At 38.7% G+C, this 15493-nt stretch overlaps 1 protein-coding gene across 4 annotated transcripts in view; it reads left to right on the top strand.

Annotated features, from left to right (window-relative positions):
* Positions 1-295: 295 nt before the first annotated feature.
* arrb2b (arrestin, beta 2b) overlaps positions 296-15493 on the top strand; it is a 63213-nt gene continuing 48015 nt past the window's right edge. For all 4 annotated transcript variants that reach the window (XR_008396676.1, XR_008396678.1, XR_008396677.1 and 1 more), the window contains exon 1: positions 296-528. Coding sequence is in view for 1 of the 4 variants with exons in the window: in XM_017472006.3 (XP_017327495.1) it covers positions 506-528 (23 nt within the window). In the remaining 3 variants the exon portion in view is untranslated. The remainder of the gene's footprint in view (positions 529-15493) is intronic.

Here is a 15493-nt window from a genome sequence, read left to right as displayed (position 1 = left end):
ATATATATATATATATATATATACACACACACATATATATATATATATATATATATATACACACACACACACACACACACACATTCTTGGACACAGTGTAGCATTTACTATTTCCTTATCTGTTACAGTGTTGTCCTTTACAGGCCACGCCCACTTCTTAAAGGCTCTTTCTAATTGGTAATCCCAAAGGGCGAGTGGACTGCGTGACCGCGCGTTGACGCAAATCATTGCCCTGATCTTATTGGACGAAAGAATTGTCAGTCACGGGAAAGGGGCCTGCCTTGGACGCTGCTGTCAGAAGAGGCAGTCAAACAGAGGTTTCCGTCTCGGGACTGCGGGAAACTACCCTGTGAAGGAAAGGAGCTGTAAGTCGCTGTAAGTCGCTGTGACCGGGGAGACAGCCCGAACCGAAGAGGGGAGCGGAGAGCTTTTCTTTCAAGTGGCAGTCCGTTTCTTTTTAAAGATACCTTTTATTTGTTCCGGTTGAAGAAACAGGCCTTCGGAGATGGGCGACAAGGCGGGTACCAGGTAAGATTGTTTTTAGTTTCAGGTTGAGGGCTAGAGCTCAGGGTTAGAGCAAGTTCCGTCTCGTTTTAAAAGTCACGAAGCAGACTCAGCATGCCCAGGCTGGGACTGAAAGAGTCGTTAATAAAGATTTTACAGCAGAGATAACAGAAGCCCGCGGTGTGTTCTCGGGATATATCTATCTGCACATTATCTATCACCTCATCCTACTACTGAACTGACTTGTTCGCTAGCTCACACTACGTTGTCTTGGGTGGGGTTACGGACCACCGAGCTGCGTTCTCCATAGAGCAGAGAACCCTGAAGTGTGGGCTGATTTCCTGCATCTAAGAAGCAATGATCATCTCAACAAGCCGGGGCACCAAGTGCACGACTACTACTGCCTTTCCTTTTCTCAGCTTCATCTAACAACGCATTCTTAAGTGGGGATCTAGTTGTCTTGTTTACACTGACTTTTTAATTTTTAATGTTTTAAAAAAAAAAAAAAAAGATCCAGGGCAGTTACAACGACTGGTGGTTTGGTTCTCACTGAAGGATGTATTTAGTTATTTACATGAATGCATGAATGCTGCTGCTGCTGTTGTGTTTGTAAAAGCAACAGATCGGATGCTGCAGGCGGCGTGAGAATCATGCTGATCACTTCCGACCTCGATCACTTCCTCAGCTTTGAGGAAAAAAAGGCCTTGATGTTTCCTGTATATAGAGAGCGCGGTTTAATTCACAGACCCTTTGGGTTCCCTATATGAGGCTTGGTTTGTTTGTTTGTTTGTTTGTTTATTTATTATTATCCCCGATGTGCTGCAGCAGATTGACTATAGAGGCAGTTGAGTCGTGGGCGAAGGTGTACGTGTACAGTTTGATGAGTAACAGAGCCATCTCTTTAGTTTAACTCCTACATCTGAGCTCTAACCTATTACACGGCTCGGTCCAAACCCGCATACTATCGCAGCTTACTAAATAGCAGGCCTGTGTACCTGTGATCCGACTCCCATGCAGGGTTACACCGCGCATTATAGTCAGTTACATCGCCGTGCTGTTTAGTATGCGCCTTCGGATGCACTCTGTTACCGTTTGGCTTTTCTTCCTCTGAAAGAGTAGCATTATTGCAGAGTGCCACACTAGGTATTCCTCTTTTTTTTTTTTTTTTTTTTTTTTTTTTTTTTTTTTTTTTTTTGTGTAATGACGTCGCTTTGACGTGTGACGCACTGAGACACGCCCCTCTCCTCTGCACCCCGTGATGTGCATTTTAAAAACACAAAGCTGAACTCACCATTGTCTTTAAAATATATATATATATTTATTTATTCATTCAGTTGAGCGAGGAGCTCTTTAATATCAGACTTTCCTGTGAGGACATTTAAAGTGTCCCATGGGGCTGTGTGGCTTCATTGTTGCCAAACGGAGCATTTTCCCGGCCAGCTTTGTTATTTTTAATCAAGAAGGGTTGGGAAAACTGTCAGTGGGGAATGGGGTGTATGGAATAAAACATGTAGGGGTTTACCGTCCTAGAAAAATAATCAAGGGCATGGTGGTGTGATTGGCTGTTACCGTATCAACGTTGATTATTTTCCAATAATAGCACATTGCGAACATTTCCACGACATTTGCCTTTTTTTTTTTTTTTTTTTTTTTTTTAAATTAAAGGACATCCCGACGTGCTTTTAAGCACATATAGTTAGGTATGTATGTTGTGGAATGTGCAGGAGACAAGCCAGTTTCTGTTATCAGTTACTTTATCGCAACCATAACCAATTGCTTCCTCACCAGCCTCTCTTTTTCCCAATTGAAGTATAAGACAAAAATGCAGCTCGTCACATTAGCGAGAAAGCAGAAAGCCCAATTTGCTCAAATTTGCTCATGGATTAAACTTCCAAATCACTGACTCTGGAAACTAATTCCCTAAGTATCTCCTTACCTTCCACCATATCAACTTGTATGTGTGTATGTGTGTGTGTGTGTGTGTATGTGTGTGTGTATGTATGTGTGTATATATATATATATATATATATATATATATATATAAAAAAAATATAATATAATATAAACGCATTGTTTTGACATCTGTTTATTATTAGACTTGGATTATATTTGCCATACAAGTCCCTGTGAATAAGATGTTACGTTAATAATAATTCTAACATCTTAGCATGAGTGCATTCAAATATACTTGTGATTTGAATTACACCAGGACTGTTGTTAAGAGGCAAAAAAAAAAAAATCAATCAACACCTCTTGACCAATCAGATCAACACTATGAATGTTATTGTAAAAACTAGGGATGCACTGATTCACTGCTGGCCTGAACATAATCCAGCGTTGGAATAGGGGCAGTGGTGGCTCAATGTTTAAGCCTACTGATCAGAAGGTCGGGGGTTCAAGCATCAGCACCACCAGGCTACCAATGTCAAGCCCTTGAGCAAGGCTCTTAACCCTCTCTGCTCCAGGGGTGCCGTATCATGACTGCATACCCTGTGCTCTGACCCCAACTTCCTAACAAGCTGGGATAAGTGAAGAAAAAGAATTTCGCTGTCCTGTAATGTATATGTGACCAATAAAGGCTTGTTCTTCTGATACATTTTCCCCATCCGATCCACAGATGTGTATTTATGCTGTGAACACTTGTTATGTAATAAAGATCTTGCATGCAGAACATGTCTTAACGTGTGGCACCATCACACCAACAAAGTTTTTGCAAAACATGGCAACTGAAGCTTTCAGTGTGTTGGTTTAATCACGGTGAAGATATCAGTATCAGGTGCCGGGTGTTATTTAAAGCTCTGGTATCTGCATTGTATCGAAGATAGAAAATGGAGCACCCTTAGTTAAAACAGCAGGTCTACATTTAAGCTGGTTTTGGTTGTATTTTTTCTATAAAAAGAAAAGCACACAGTCGGTACAAAAATAGATGTTTATTTCTCTTGCTTGTTGCTGTGAGTTACATTGGTCTCAGGCAGTCTTTTAAAAGTATTCACGATTCCTGTGATTTTTCTTTTGAAAAATAGTGTATTGTGATCGGGATATTGTAATAAACAACAATCATATATCCGATCACCCAGTGTAAGTGGCTAGTAGATAGAATGTAGGAGGTTTGCTGTTTATTTTTGATGTAACATTAATTTCATAAAGTTACAGATTAAGGTTGGATTCTAATAAATTGGGCAGGATTTAAACTGTGACTGAAAAACTGTTACAGAGCTGCCAAAAATGTTGCCCGTCAGAATGGCAATTCACTGAAGGGGAAAGGACACAGTACATGCAAGATGCACATTTATGGTTGCTTTGTTTCATGCTGACATTTATGTAGGTGAACTTTGACCCAAGAATTCACATGCCATGGTCTTGTGACCAATACAAACTAAGAGGTTTCGCTCTTAGTTTGTGGTATCTTTGTTTGGTAAAATATGAAGCTGGACATTATACAGAGCTGCCTATTATTATGTAGCAGACACATTAGACTGGCTGTTTTCTTATTTTTGCTCGAGACATATGACTAAAAACATACGGCAACCAACATACGCTAGAGGTTTTGTGGTAAAATTATCTTCTTTTTCTTTCCCTCTCTCTGCCTGCTTGGATTTTCATATTTGTGATGTTGGCATCTCTGCAGTTAATCTAACGTGGCAAGCCTGCATGACTGATTGTACAGTAAAATCATTTGGCCTTTGTGTGCATAAAGCTGTTGTTCATCACCGCCCCCAACCAAAGCAACCAGTGCAGAACCAACTTTGCTTGCGCCTGTATTGATTGACACACATTCGCAGCGGTGCATGGTGGAGGTGGAAGTGTCATCACCTCATCTGTGCATCCAGATTAGATTAGCAGACAACTAAATCTGTACCCATCTTGCTCCCTCCCATTTATAACCTTAAAATATGTTTTTAAACCATGTTAAGCACCATAGTGCTATCTATTTGCTGCATGGGTACTGTTTACCAGTTCCACAAATACACACATATACACACCCTCTCTCTCCATCCCTCATGCTTGAGGGTTGTTGGCGCAGTGAAGTGTGGGTGTAGTGTGCATCTGGCTCGCTTACCAATGGAGACTGGCTGTAGGCTACAGGAGATTTGGTTGGTTTGCTTCTCCAAACATGCTAATCTGTCCACTTAACCCCTTTCCACCACAGCGAAATCCTTCTTTCAGCTCTCCAATTCGGCCATCTTTCCCCATGGTTCAGTGATATCTCCCATTTCTCAGTTATTTAAAGTCTTCTGTGTAAGATACTCTGCACACCCAAAAAGCAACAGACTACACAGTAGTCTATCAGTGTAGAACATGCTGTGCTCCTGGGATACAACAGTATACCATTAAAGCTAATCTGTAACTTAATAGAAGTACCTACATGTCACACCTAGGTGCCCACTGACCTTTAAAAGTTAAACTAGTTGTATCATGCACAGGAAGTGGAGCAGCAAAGCCCTACACACGTTTTATGTCTTCTCTCATCTAAAACGAATATCAAGCCTGGAAGGCCCTGGGAATTGGCTGAGGTGTATCAGATGCTGACTGAAAGAAAATGCTAGACTCGGCAACGCTGTGAGATTTCAGACCGTATACTGTGATTATTATATAAAATAAGTTTAAATACACTACCGGTCAAAAGTTTAGACATACTCATTATTTAATTCTTTTTTTCTTCCCACATTTTAGAACAATAATAAAGTCATCAAATCTCTGGAATAAAACAAATGGAACTATGTGAATTATTTTTGTGATTAAAACATCCAAAATAAATCAAAATTGCATTTTTAGCATCTTCAAAGTAGACTCCCTTTTTGCCTAGAATTTACAGAAATGTATTGGCATTTTCTCAACCAGTTTCTTGAAGAATCCCCCTGAGATGCTTTTAAACAGTATTAAAGGAGTTCACACCTACTGTATGTTGGCTGCTTTTCGGAATATTTTGCTCCAAGTCATCCATTTAAAAAAATATATTTTACTGTAAATAAAATGTTAGTTTTCTAATGAAAGAAATGAATATGTTGACACAATTATATTTTTTTTGTCTACAACAAAGATTTCAAACATTTAATCATACACCTTCAGATCAAAAGGTTTTTGAGATCATGAGAAACATTTAAGTCGAGTGTCCACAAACTTTTGACCGGTAGAGTACATTTCTCATACATTTGTGATATACACACTACAAGAAAGGATAACCTAGTAACTGAAAACATCTTTAAAATAAGGCAAGTTTACCTAATATTTCTTATTACACAGGCCAGACAGTGGAAGATTGGAAAAAGACTAGGCTTATCTTCACTTGTCCAATTTCAGGGAGTCTGTGCTCACTGTAGTGTCAGATTCTTGGGTTGACGAGTGTGAAACCCGATATGGTGTACTGCTGTTGTAGCACATCCACCTGAAGGTTCGAGGTCTTGCACATTGTGAGATGCTTTTCTGCTCACCACGGTTGTAAAGAGTTGTTATTTGAGTTACCATAGAATTCCTGTCAAACCAGTCTGGGCATTCTAATATGAAATCTCTCAGAACGCATTTAATGCGTTCCGCCGGCAGAACTGCTGCACACTGGATGTTTTTTCTTTTGTTAGTTTTTTTTTTTTTTTTTTTTTTTTGCACCGTCCTGTGTAAACTTTTAAAATCCCAGGAGATCCCCAGCAGTTTCTGAAACAGTCAAACCAGCCCTAACATCTAACACCAACAACCACACTACGGTCAAAGTCACAGAGATCATGCTTTTCCCTATTCTAGTTAATGATGTGAACGTTAACTGAGGGGCCTGACCTGTACCTGTATGTTTCTATGCATTGTGCTACTGCCACATGATTGGCTGATCAGATAACGGCATGAATGTGCAAATTGTGTAAGCGAATATGTGTTCCTAATAAAGTGGATGGTGAGTTTATATCATTGTTGTATAATTTTACATGTAATTATTGGAAAAATTCTAAAATAAAATAATGATTATATTTGCACTGAAATAATAACATATGATTGGCTAAACACTTCTTCACACATGTTACCTCAAAGATGGCTGAACTGCCAGTTGTATAATATACTGTAGCTGATTATTATGATGCCATGAAAACCATAAGCTGAAAGCCGTTAACCTTTTGCTTTAGTCAATCTGTCATGGAGAGACGGAGAAAGAGAACTGGAGATTAATAAATGAAAAGCAGTGAAGATTGAGAGACCTGCTTACTCTTCTAATCAACCAACTTGGAATTTATCAGTTTGTTGCTTTGAGACCTTCCTTAGCTCTTGATGGTGCTTTGAATGCAAGATGCAATCCAATTATAGTGGACCATTATACAGTTGCAATCAAAGTTATTCAACCCCCGTTGCAAATCAGGTTTATTGTCAATATTTGATAGACTTTTAGCTGGTTGAAATGAACAAACCAAACAAAAGCAATTGAAATCGTTCAACATGACGAAGTGGTTTCCCCAAATTCAACTGAAAATGCAACTTATAATGACTTCTCCAGTTTCACAATTATTCAACCCCCTCAGTAGAATCCCTCACAACAGTACAAATATGCAAAACAGGTGTTGTCTCAAGCACACCTGATGCAACTAATCATGGGCTTCATTAGTTGCACCAGGTGTGCTTGAGCTGGAACACATGAAATACCTGAACTGGCTAGGGGTAGAAAACGTATGAAATACCTGGACGGGGCAGAAATAGGAAGGTATGAATGGCTGAAACCAGATTTCTGAGAAGGCAGGTTGTGAAAAACCCTCACAAAAGACCTGCAGCAAGACTTGGTGGCAGCAGGCACTGAGGTTTCAGTGAGCGCAGTAAGGCACCATGATAGAAGGTTTCCCTGATCGAACTCTGTGACGTTCACCACTACAGGAATATTTAAAAAATTTTCGCTGGAAATCAATGTTTGGGAATCTAAAATGTTTTGTACTGACTTAATGCAGAAGTCCTAAAATAAACATCTATAACAAAATGTGTACTAAACAAATAGGGTGCCTAAGACTTTTTTTGCACAGTAATGTATACAAGTGTATAAAACCAGGAATCGGGTCTAGTAGTTATTTGGGGTTAATCGGTTGCCTTAATGTCCAATTTGTGCTAAAAGTGCATTCTGTCCTATCTCACTTCATGACTATTTTAAATAATATAGGATTAAAGGGAAAATGGTGTGCTTGGAATAGTAGAGATATGATTTTTAGCTTCTCAAACATCACTGTAAATCATTAGGATAACCTTCAAAGATAGGATTGAGTCAGAATTAATGAATTGGATTCAGACTTTGTGTTACGGTTGCCTTGTCTGACCGCTTTAACACTGCACATCTGAAATTCTCTTCTTTGTACAAATATTTTTTGCTTCTCTTTGTTTCACTTTTTTCGCTATGCTCTCCTCTGTCTCCAGCATAAACAGCCCTTTCTCTGTCTCTCTGTAAGTAGATGACCCTCCTGACCTCTGAGGCTTCATCACTCATCACCATAGTAACTGTCTTGTCCACCACCAGTAAAAGGCTGCATACTCATACTGTGCTGTGAAAAAGCGTTCGCTCCCATCTGCTTTTTAGCAAGTGGTAAGCACAGAAAAGCTGGAGGAAAGGCTCTATGGCAATGATATTTCGTTACACAAGTTAATGCAGTCATGCATGTGCTTCAGAATGTAAAGATCACTCATGCTTCCTTCACAGCAGTCACATGGTGTCATGAATGTATAGATGCCCACATATGTGTCTGTAAAATTTGTCTTCTTGGGCAAACAGCATTTCCTGGGATGCATACGTTTTATGTACGCTTTCATTGCTTCCTTTTAGTGTGGTGTGGTTATGAGAGCTTGTGTTTGATTAAGCTACCAGGAAATGCAAGTTTGTTTGTTTGAATGAGTTCGTCAATGAACTTTGTTTTATGGTTATAATCCCCGGTCCTGTGGCAGCTAGTTGGGCAAAAATGCATTCACACAAGCAACTGTAACTGTATCAGTACTTTTCTGTTAACAGTGAGTATGGGAATGTAGGGGGGAACCCTTTTGTTAATCTAAAACTTTTAAATGTTAAAATGTTGGAAAGGTATTCACGTTTTCAGCTTTTGATTACTAATGTGTTTCCGGCTTTTTATAACTTAATATGATGCATAAACTGATCGTATTCTTAGTCCCTGAACTAGTGAACCAGTTTGAGAATGTTTTTATTGATGGAGAATGTAAGTCTCCTTCTGTAAGTCGCTCTGAATAAGGGTGTCTGCCAAATGCCACAAACATAAATGTTACTGTATTCAATGGACCAGTGTTGGGCAATTTGATGGTTCTAGACAGTGTGAAATTTGTTCTGTAAAAGTTCTGTATTGACTTGTGTGACACTACAGGATCAGTCCTTCTCAAGTGGTCCAAAAAATTATAAAGATGGTAGCTTGACCGTTTTTTAAAATTTATTATTTTTAATTATTATTTTTCAAATAAAAAAAAAAGAAAAGTTTAACCTAAAAGTAAGAGAATTCTACTAGCCCTAGCTCTGTAACCAGTGGAATCTCAAATTTAAATTTTTTAGAGCAGAATGCTACTATAGAGGAATTATTCCTGTGAAAATTTCAGATTCGTTGCTTGTCCCCCACCAGAGATATTCAACCCAAAACTGGGGGGAATTTCTCAAAGTCTGAAACCTGTAATGTTCTGCATGCATTATACATACCCAGGTACCCCCTTAAAAAAATTAAGACTCTTCCCATTATAAATTGACCCTAAATATGGAACTGTGAGCAATCTTGAGCGCTATATTTGGACTTGCGTTCAAAGTCTAAGGAACATGAATGTGCAAAATGTTTATATATGTACATGTACCTTGTAATGTGCTCTAGAAATCAGTTTTTGTTTCAAGGAGTGACAACCATCCTGACCTGAGACATTGAAGTTTCCGTAAACAGCCGTAAAACCCAAATTTGTTGTGTGTGCGAGTTTATATCAAATTAATTTTGCTCCATCTAGTTTTCCACTTAAATACTGATTACGTCCGTTCAGTTTGGCTGTCGTCGTACTTCATGTTATGATTGGGTTTTCACACAAGACCATCAGCGTTCCCCGTCACACACTGCAGATGTTGAATCATAAATATTGTCCACGTTTAATTTTTTTTTTCAGGGCAGTCACGACTGGACTGTGAGAAGATTAGTCAGGGTAATTTTATACACCCCACACCACAGGGCAATATGAGAGGATAATTGGTTAAGACCAGCCTAAAATCAGGACACAAGTTGTGGGACTCGACCTTGAGATCGGCCCATATTATTCTCGAGTGTGGTCCAGATACAGTGCTATAACCTTAGCTTATCAAGCATGCACAGTGTTAGAATGGCCTGAAATAAGCACTGATTTCTCACTGATGTCGCACAGATGCAATCCTATGAACGATGAAAATACATCTAAATAAAAAACATGTATATTGTGTGAATATGAGAACTGTTTCATTGCTTTTTTTTTTTTTTTTAAACAGTTTTATGGGTTTGATGTGGGACAGTGGTTTAAAAGTGTTAAAAAATCATGAATGGATTTTCTCGCATGTCTTTTGTGAATAAAGATTTACATTGTGATAATAATTTGATTATAAACTGGGTATTTTACTCTCCTCATGTGAACAGACCAACACTTAAAATAGTGTGCAGCATGTGGTCTGTGGATGCAAGCGTATTGCAAGTTTAACACAGTGATGAACTCGGAAACTCAGAAAATTAGTCTGCTATAGTTTTATGCCTAATATGACTGTATTTTAAGGCCGTTTTCAGAAAATACACCGGTTGGTTCCGGTTCTTTCCTGTAGCTGAAGGACTTTGTTAAGCCTTGAAAGTTCACTACAACTGGGAAACTGCTTCAGGGGTAACTGTCCACCACAAATCTCCCCAAAAACCAGAATCAAAGTGCAAAAAAAAACCCCCTACAAAAATGTCTGTTGGCGTCCCACAGCTAAGATCAGGATTGATGAGACTATTAAATGCACACAGTGGAAAAGATTAATAGCATGGTACAAAGGAATTTACGAGCAACATGGTTTGACTATGCTGTTCTGTTCTGCTTTTCCAGTGTCACTCTGTTCTATATCGGTTTTACATGATGAAGCATTAGTGCAGCGAGTAACCAGACACCAATCAAATATGCATGAATGGGTTCATGGATGAAGTATTTACAAGGAAGATGATCTGAAAAGTCTCTTTTTAAAAAAATTAAGATTAGTAGGACTATAGGTGGTTGAGTCATCAGTCTCAGTCTAATCTCTCTTTTTGGTTCGATTTTTCTGGCTATAAGCTTCAGGACCTTGGAGGCTATAATCTTACTAGTGCTCACCGTAGATACCAAGGGTGACACTGGGACAAAATGAGGTCTTTAATGAGTTACGTGACTGCAAAAAGTTCAAAACATCTTGTACAGTGTTTAGTTTGAAGCTTTTAGCCATGAGTAAACAAGATAATCTTGCGTGTTTGCCAAAGAGCGCCGGGAAAATGTTAGTGCTTAGTTGTCTGCAATGCTAGTCACTTGGCACATTTCTGTGAAAGTAGGCGGTTCTTTGGGCACATTTAGTGACGAAAAAGTTCCAGAGAAAGTTAGAAGTCTTGCTTGCAGGGCTATTTAGTCATTAAATCAAGTTTAAATAGTGAAATTACTGCAACGCAGTAATCTGATATAAAACTGTGAACTGTTGAAAGCAGCCATTTTCCTGCAGGAAATTATCCTTGTAGTATGCAAATGTAGTCTGAAGTAATAATCTAGTAATCAGTCACGTGGTAGGGTCTCCACTCTGTTTTATGAACATCAGGTAAATATCAGCAGATCATTCTGCTTAGAGAAGCAAAGCCACTACAAAGCCTCCACACACACACACACCTTAATCAACAGCTACAGGAAGTGTTTGAGTGCAGGATTTGTGGCAGTTGCCTTTGTACACACTGCATGAGGTGCGGTGTAACTTCCTTTCATTAAACCTGATGAAATTAATAATAAAATAGTTTTGCTTGTTCAGGTCCCTGGTGGTCTAATAATGATTACACGAACAAGTATGTGGAGGAAAATGTGTTTATACAGCAGTCACTGACTTGTGCACACACACTTGTGTGCTGATTGAATTACATGCAGTAGATCAGAAATTGAGAAGGGACCTGACAAAGTTTGAGTCTTGCGGCATAGGTGTGTGTGTGTGCGTGCGTGTGTACGTGTATACTTATGAAACTACGTAAACGTTTTGTTTGGTCACTTTTTAATGCTTCTGTAATCTTAAAACAGCTAGGTCAAGTTCTAAATTCATCTAAAGCTACGTAGATGTGCAGCATTTGTTAAACAGAGTGCAGTGGACTCTTGGCACGCGTGGCTCTTTGGCTGCATCTCGAATGACTTCCTATTTACTTTTTTAGTGACATTTTGGCAGTCTAGCGAGCTGAAAGCAGGGAATAGTGTCCCAGTCCTGAAGGTTAATTCTCACATTATGGAAAGCAGAAGCCCAGAAGAATGACTTCGTTAGAAACATTTGCCCACAATGGGAAGCAGCTATGGAAAAAGCCATTTATCAGAGCAGCACATCACTGACGTAAAAGATTTGTTGCTAAGGAGAAAAGGTTTTTAAGTTGCAGCGAGTTGTATAATGGCACAGATTAAAGGAGCAATATTTTCAGGTAGTTTGCAGTTGTGTATCTTGTGCCAGAACACTTTGCTTCATTCAAATGTGAGATAATGAGGTGTTTGGTTAGATTTTTCACAGAGCAGCTTTTGGGTCATAGGGTAAAAGTGGACTCCTGAGAGATGATCACACAGGGGTGATGTATGTACATCTGCTTCGAGGAGAACAGGACTGTTGCTAGGGGCAACATAGGATTTTGTATGGGTATGTGTGTAACGGTGATAAGCGATGATAACCAGAGATCCTCAGCTTTTCTCTTGCCTTCATTTGAAGACTATAGAAAATATGTGGTATTGTTTTAGACAGCAGAGACATGTGATTTTCTTTTTTTTCTTCTTTCAAACGGATTGTTTATATGCAAGTGTTTGGACCATAAATGGCTAAATACAACATTGAGGGAATCTCCAAAATGGAGATGATACTGTTGAGGAGTGTAACTGAGTACAAATACATTTACAATGAATGAGCAGGAAATGTGTTCTAAACAGATACATATACACATATGAATAGGAGGTGAACTAATTCATTCATTCATTCATTTTTCCTAGCGTCACTGGTTTTCTCCGGTAGCTTGACCTAAACATTGCTTATAAGGAACTGCTACTCCACATGTCTCGCATTACTTTCACACTAGTAAGCAATAGCGCGTCCGGTGACCATTCATGTTCTATGTACGCATGCAACACAGAGCCGCGATTTCAGCGACAGTGCGACAAAAGACATGCAAGTTCAGATTTTCTCAACTTTATGCAAATTATATATGACTCATTGAAGCAACAAATCCAAAAGATTGTCTCGAACGATGATTCCTCGGACCAATCATATGGCGTGCGCTGTACAATATTTTTTCACTTTTCCCTCTAACAACTTTAGTTCCTGTCTGCTTTTAGTTATGTACTGATAGACTAAAAAAAAAAAAAACATATAACATCTTATCCTTTTATATACGATTTCTCATTAAATGTCTATAGAGACAAATAATGCTTTGAAGAAAATAGCAAAGATCATTGGGGTGTCTGCAGAGTGTTTGTATTTAGCATGTTCTGCTAACAGCTAATACGAATAATGGACCGTAACGTACATCAAACAACAAATGTGTTTTTTTTTTTTTTTGTTTTTTTAAACTATTACAATTCAATTTAAATATGTTTTTAAAGACAAATTGTATACTGTAGTACATCATGTGCTGTGAGCTACAATGTGGATATTACTCTTTTTCATCAGAGGTAACAGTAGCGCTCGATCAACATCCGCAAGAGACAAACTGCAAGTGACGTGACATTGCCAGTGTGAATGTAAGGTCAAGAAGACCCAGATTTAATTCATTAAAAAAAGAAGAAAAAAAAAGAAATCAAAATTAACTTATTTGTTCATTGCACACATTTTTCATGATTATTCAGTGAAAATATTTTACCAGGAAATCATATGGCCATTAAATGCCTCTTAAAGGACCCCATTTTTGACTAGCAGCAGCACTGTGACCCAGCTTGGTACTGGCTTCTTTAGCAAACTTTTCTGATCTTTCTGGAATGTAACAAGGCTTAATAACTTTATATTGCTCTTAAGTAAAACATATCCACTAAGTGGAATACACTGCCATTACCTATATCTGTATGTATGCATGTGTATATAATGTGTATATGTATATGTATATGTATATGTATGTATAATATATATGTATGTGTATATATATGTATATATGTATCTTTCTCTCTCTCTCTCTCTCACTCTCTCTCTGGAGCTACAGATACAGATAATGGCAGTGTGTTCCACTAAGTGGAACATGTTTTACTTAAGAGCAATATCCAGTGACAGTGGTGTTTTCAAACCTGGATTTTTGGAGCGTTTGTTTCGGAACCAGGTGCATATTCTCCCTTGGTTCGGTTCGTTTAGACATATGTGAACATATTAATCACGCTCCGATCCGAACCGAAACAATTCGTCCGAGATCACCTGAACGAGCTGGTCTCAGCCCTATCACAAATGAACTCTGGAGCAGTTCGCTTGTGGTGAGAAAGCAATCTACCACATCAGACCAACCTGTTTAGCAATGCATGCTGGGAACTGCGTTATATAAAAAGCATTTGTATTGCTAATGGCTTGCAACATTGATTGATTGTGATCTAAGTTCAAAACGTCACTGATTTTGCCGACGAGCATATTTCTGAGCGACTTTCAAAAACATATGACAACACCGAGGTTTACAAGGTGTTTAGTGAGTGGCTCAAGGAGATAGGCTGGAAATACTCTGTGGAACATGTACAGTAGATAAATTATAATAACTACAACTAAAATGAAAGCCACAATAAACATCTTGACGGATGACTGCTAACATAAAGCGGAACCCCGGAACATAAACAGGCGCACTCTGACCAATGAGAGGACAGTTTACTCGCATGTGACTTGCATAAACACATTTTGGTACGCTTTGAAATATTGCCTTGTGAAAGCAAACCGAGCCAAGGAGAAAATAAAACATTATAACAATTCACTTCACCGATTCAGAACAAGCACAGATCTACAGGTCTGAAAACGCCCTTAAACGATTTAATGTCCAGTGACGGTTCTTGAATGTGTTTGGCACAGACGTGTTTCAAACAAAGAAATGAAAAAGGTCACCGCTTCTCTGCTCCAGGCTCAGGCTCTCTCCTCCCTGACCTACCTTTATTCTGATTTATGCTAATCGTTAAAGTTGTCCTTTTTTTGCAAATTTCTGACGTCAAGAAACGTCACACACACCGAACGACAATGTAAACACACGACATCTGATTTTAATGGGATTTGAAACCACGTAAGATGTAGCTTGTGGCTTGGGGGCGGGGGAGTCTGATTTCATGTCCTTTCTTCTTGTTCCAACTGCAGAAAATCTTTCCTTCTTCCAAATTAGCTATGCCTAAGAAATCAGATTTGAACACAGCCTAAATGTGTCTCTGTCACCAACTCACTCTTTTTCTCACCGTCTCTCTCACTCTCGCTCTTCTGACGCGTTTACAATCCTCATCCATCATAATCTTCTTTTTCCCTTCAGGAGAACTCCACGGATTTGAATTTTCTCATCTTTCTTTCTTACGGACATTTATTTATTTTGCCTTGTGGCTTTCTGGAATTTGTATGCACTGTGACTTTGCATCCTTATTAGATGCATTTATAGTCTGATTTGACTGCTTGCAGTTCTACAGGCTCTAGTGGCCCTGGGAAGATGTTTGTCTTTTTTTATTGGTTTAGTAACATTTAGTAATGCACCAATTATTTTTCAGTTCATAAACAAATATTTGATTAAATTTGGTTTGCATATATTTAAGTTTTTTTTTGTTTGTTGTTGAGTTGGTTTAGATTTGTAGTTTGCATTTGTATTTACACTGCTCCTACATGCAGGTA

Source organism: Ictalurus punctatus, chromosome 7 (assembly GCF_001660625.3).
Source record: "Ictalurus punctatus breed USDA103 chromosome 7, Coco_2.0, whole genome shotgun sequence".
NCBI lineage: Eukaryota > Metazoa > Chordata > Actinopteri > Siluriformes > Ictaluridae > Ictalurus > Ictalurus punctatus.
This window is presented reverse-complemented; position numbering and strand designations above follow the sequence as displayed.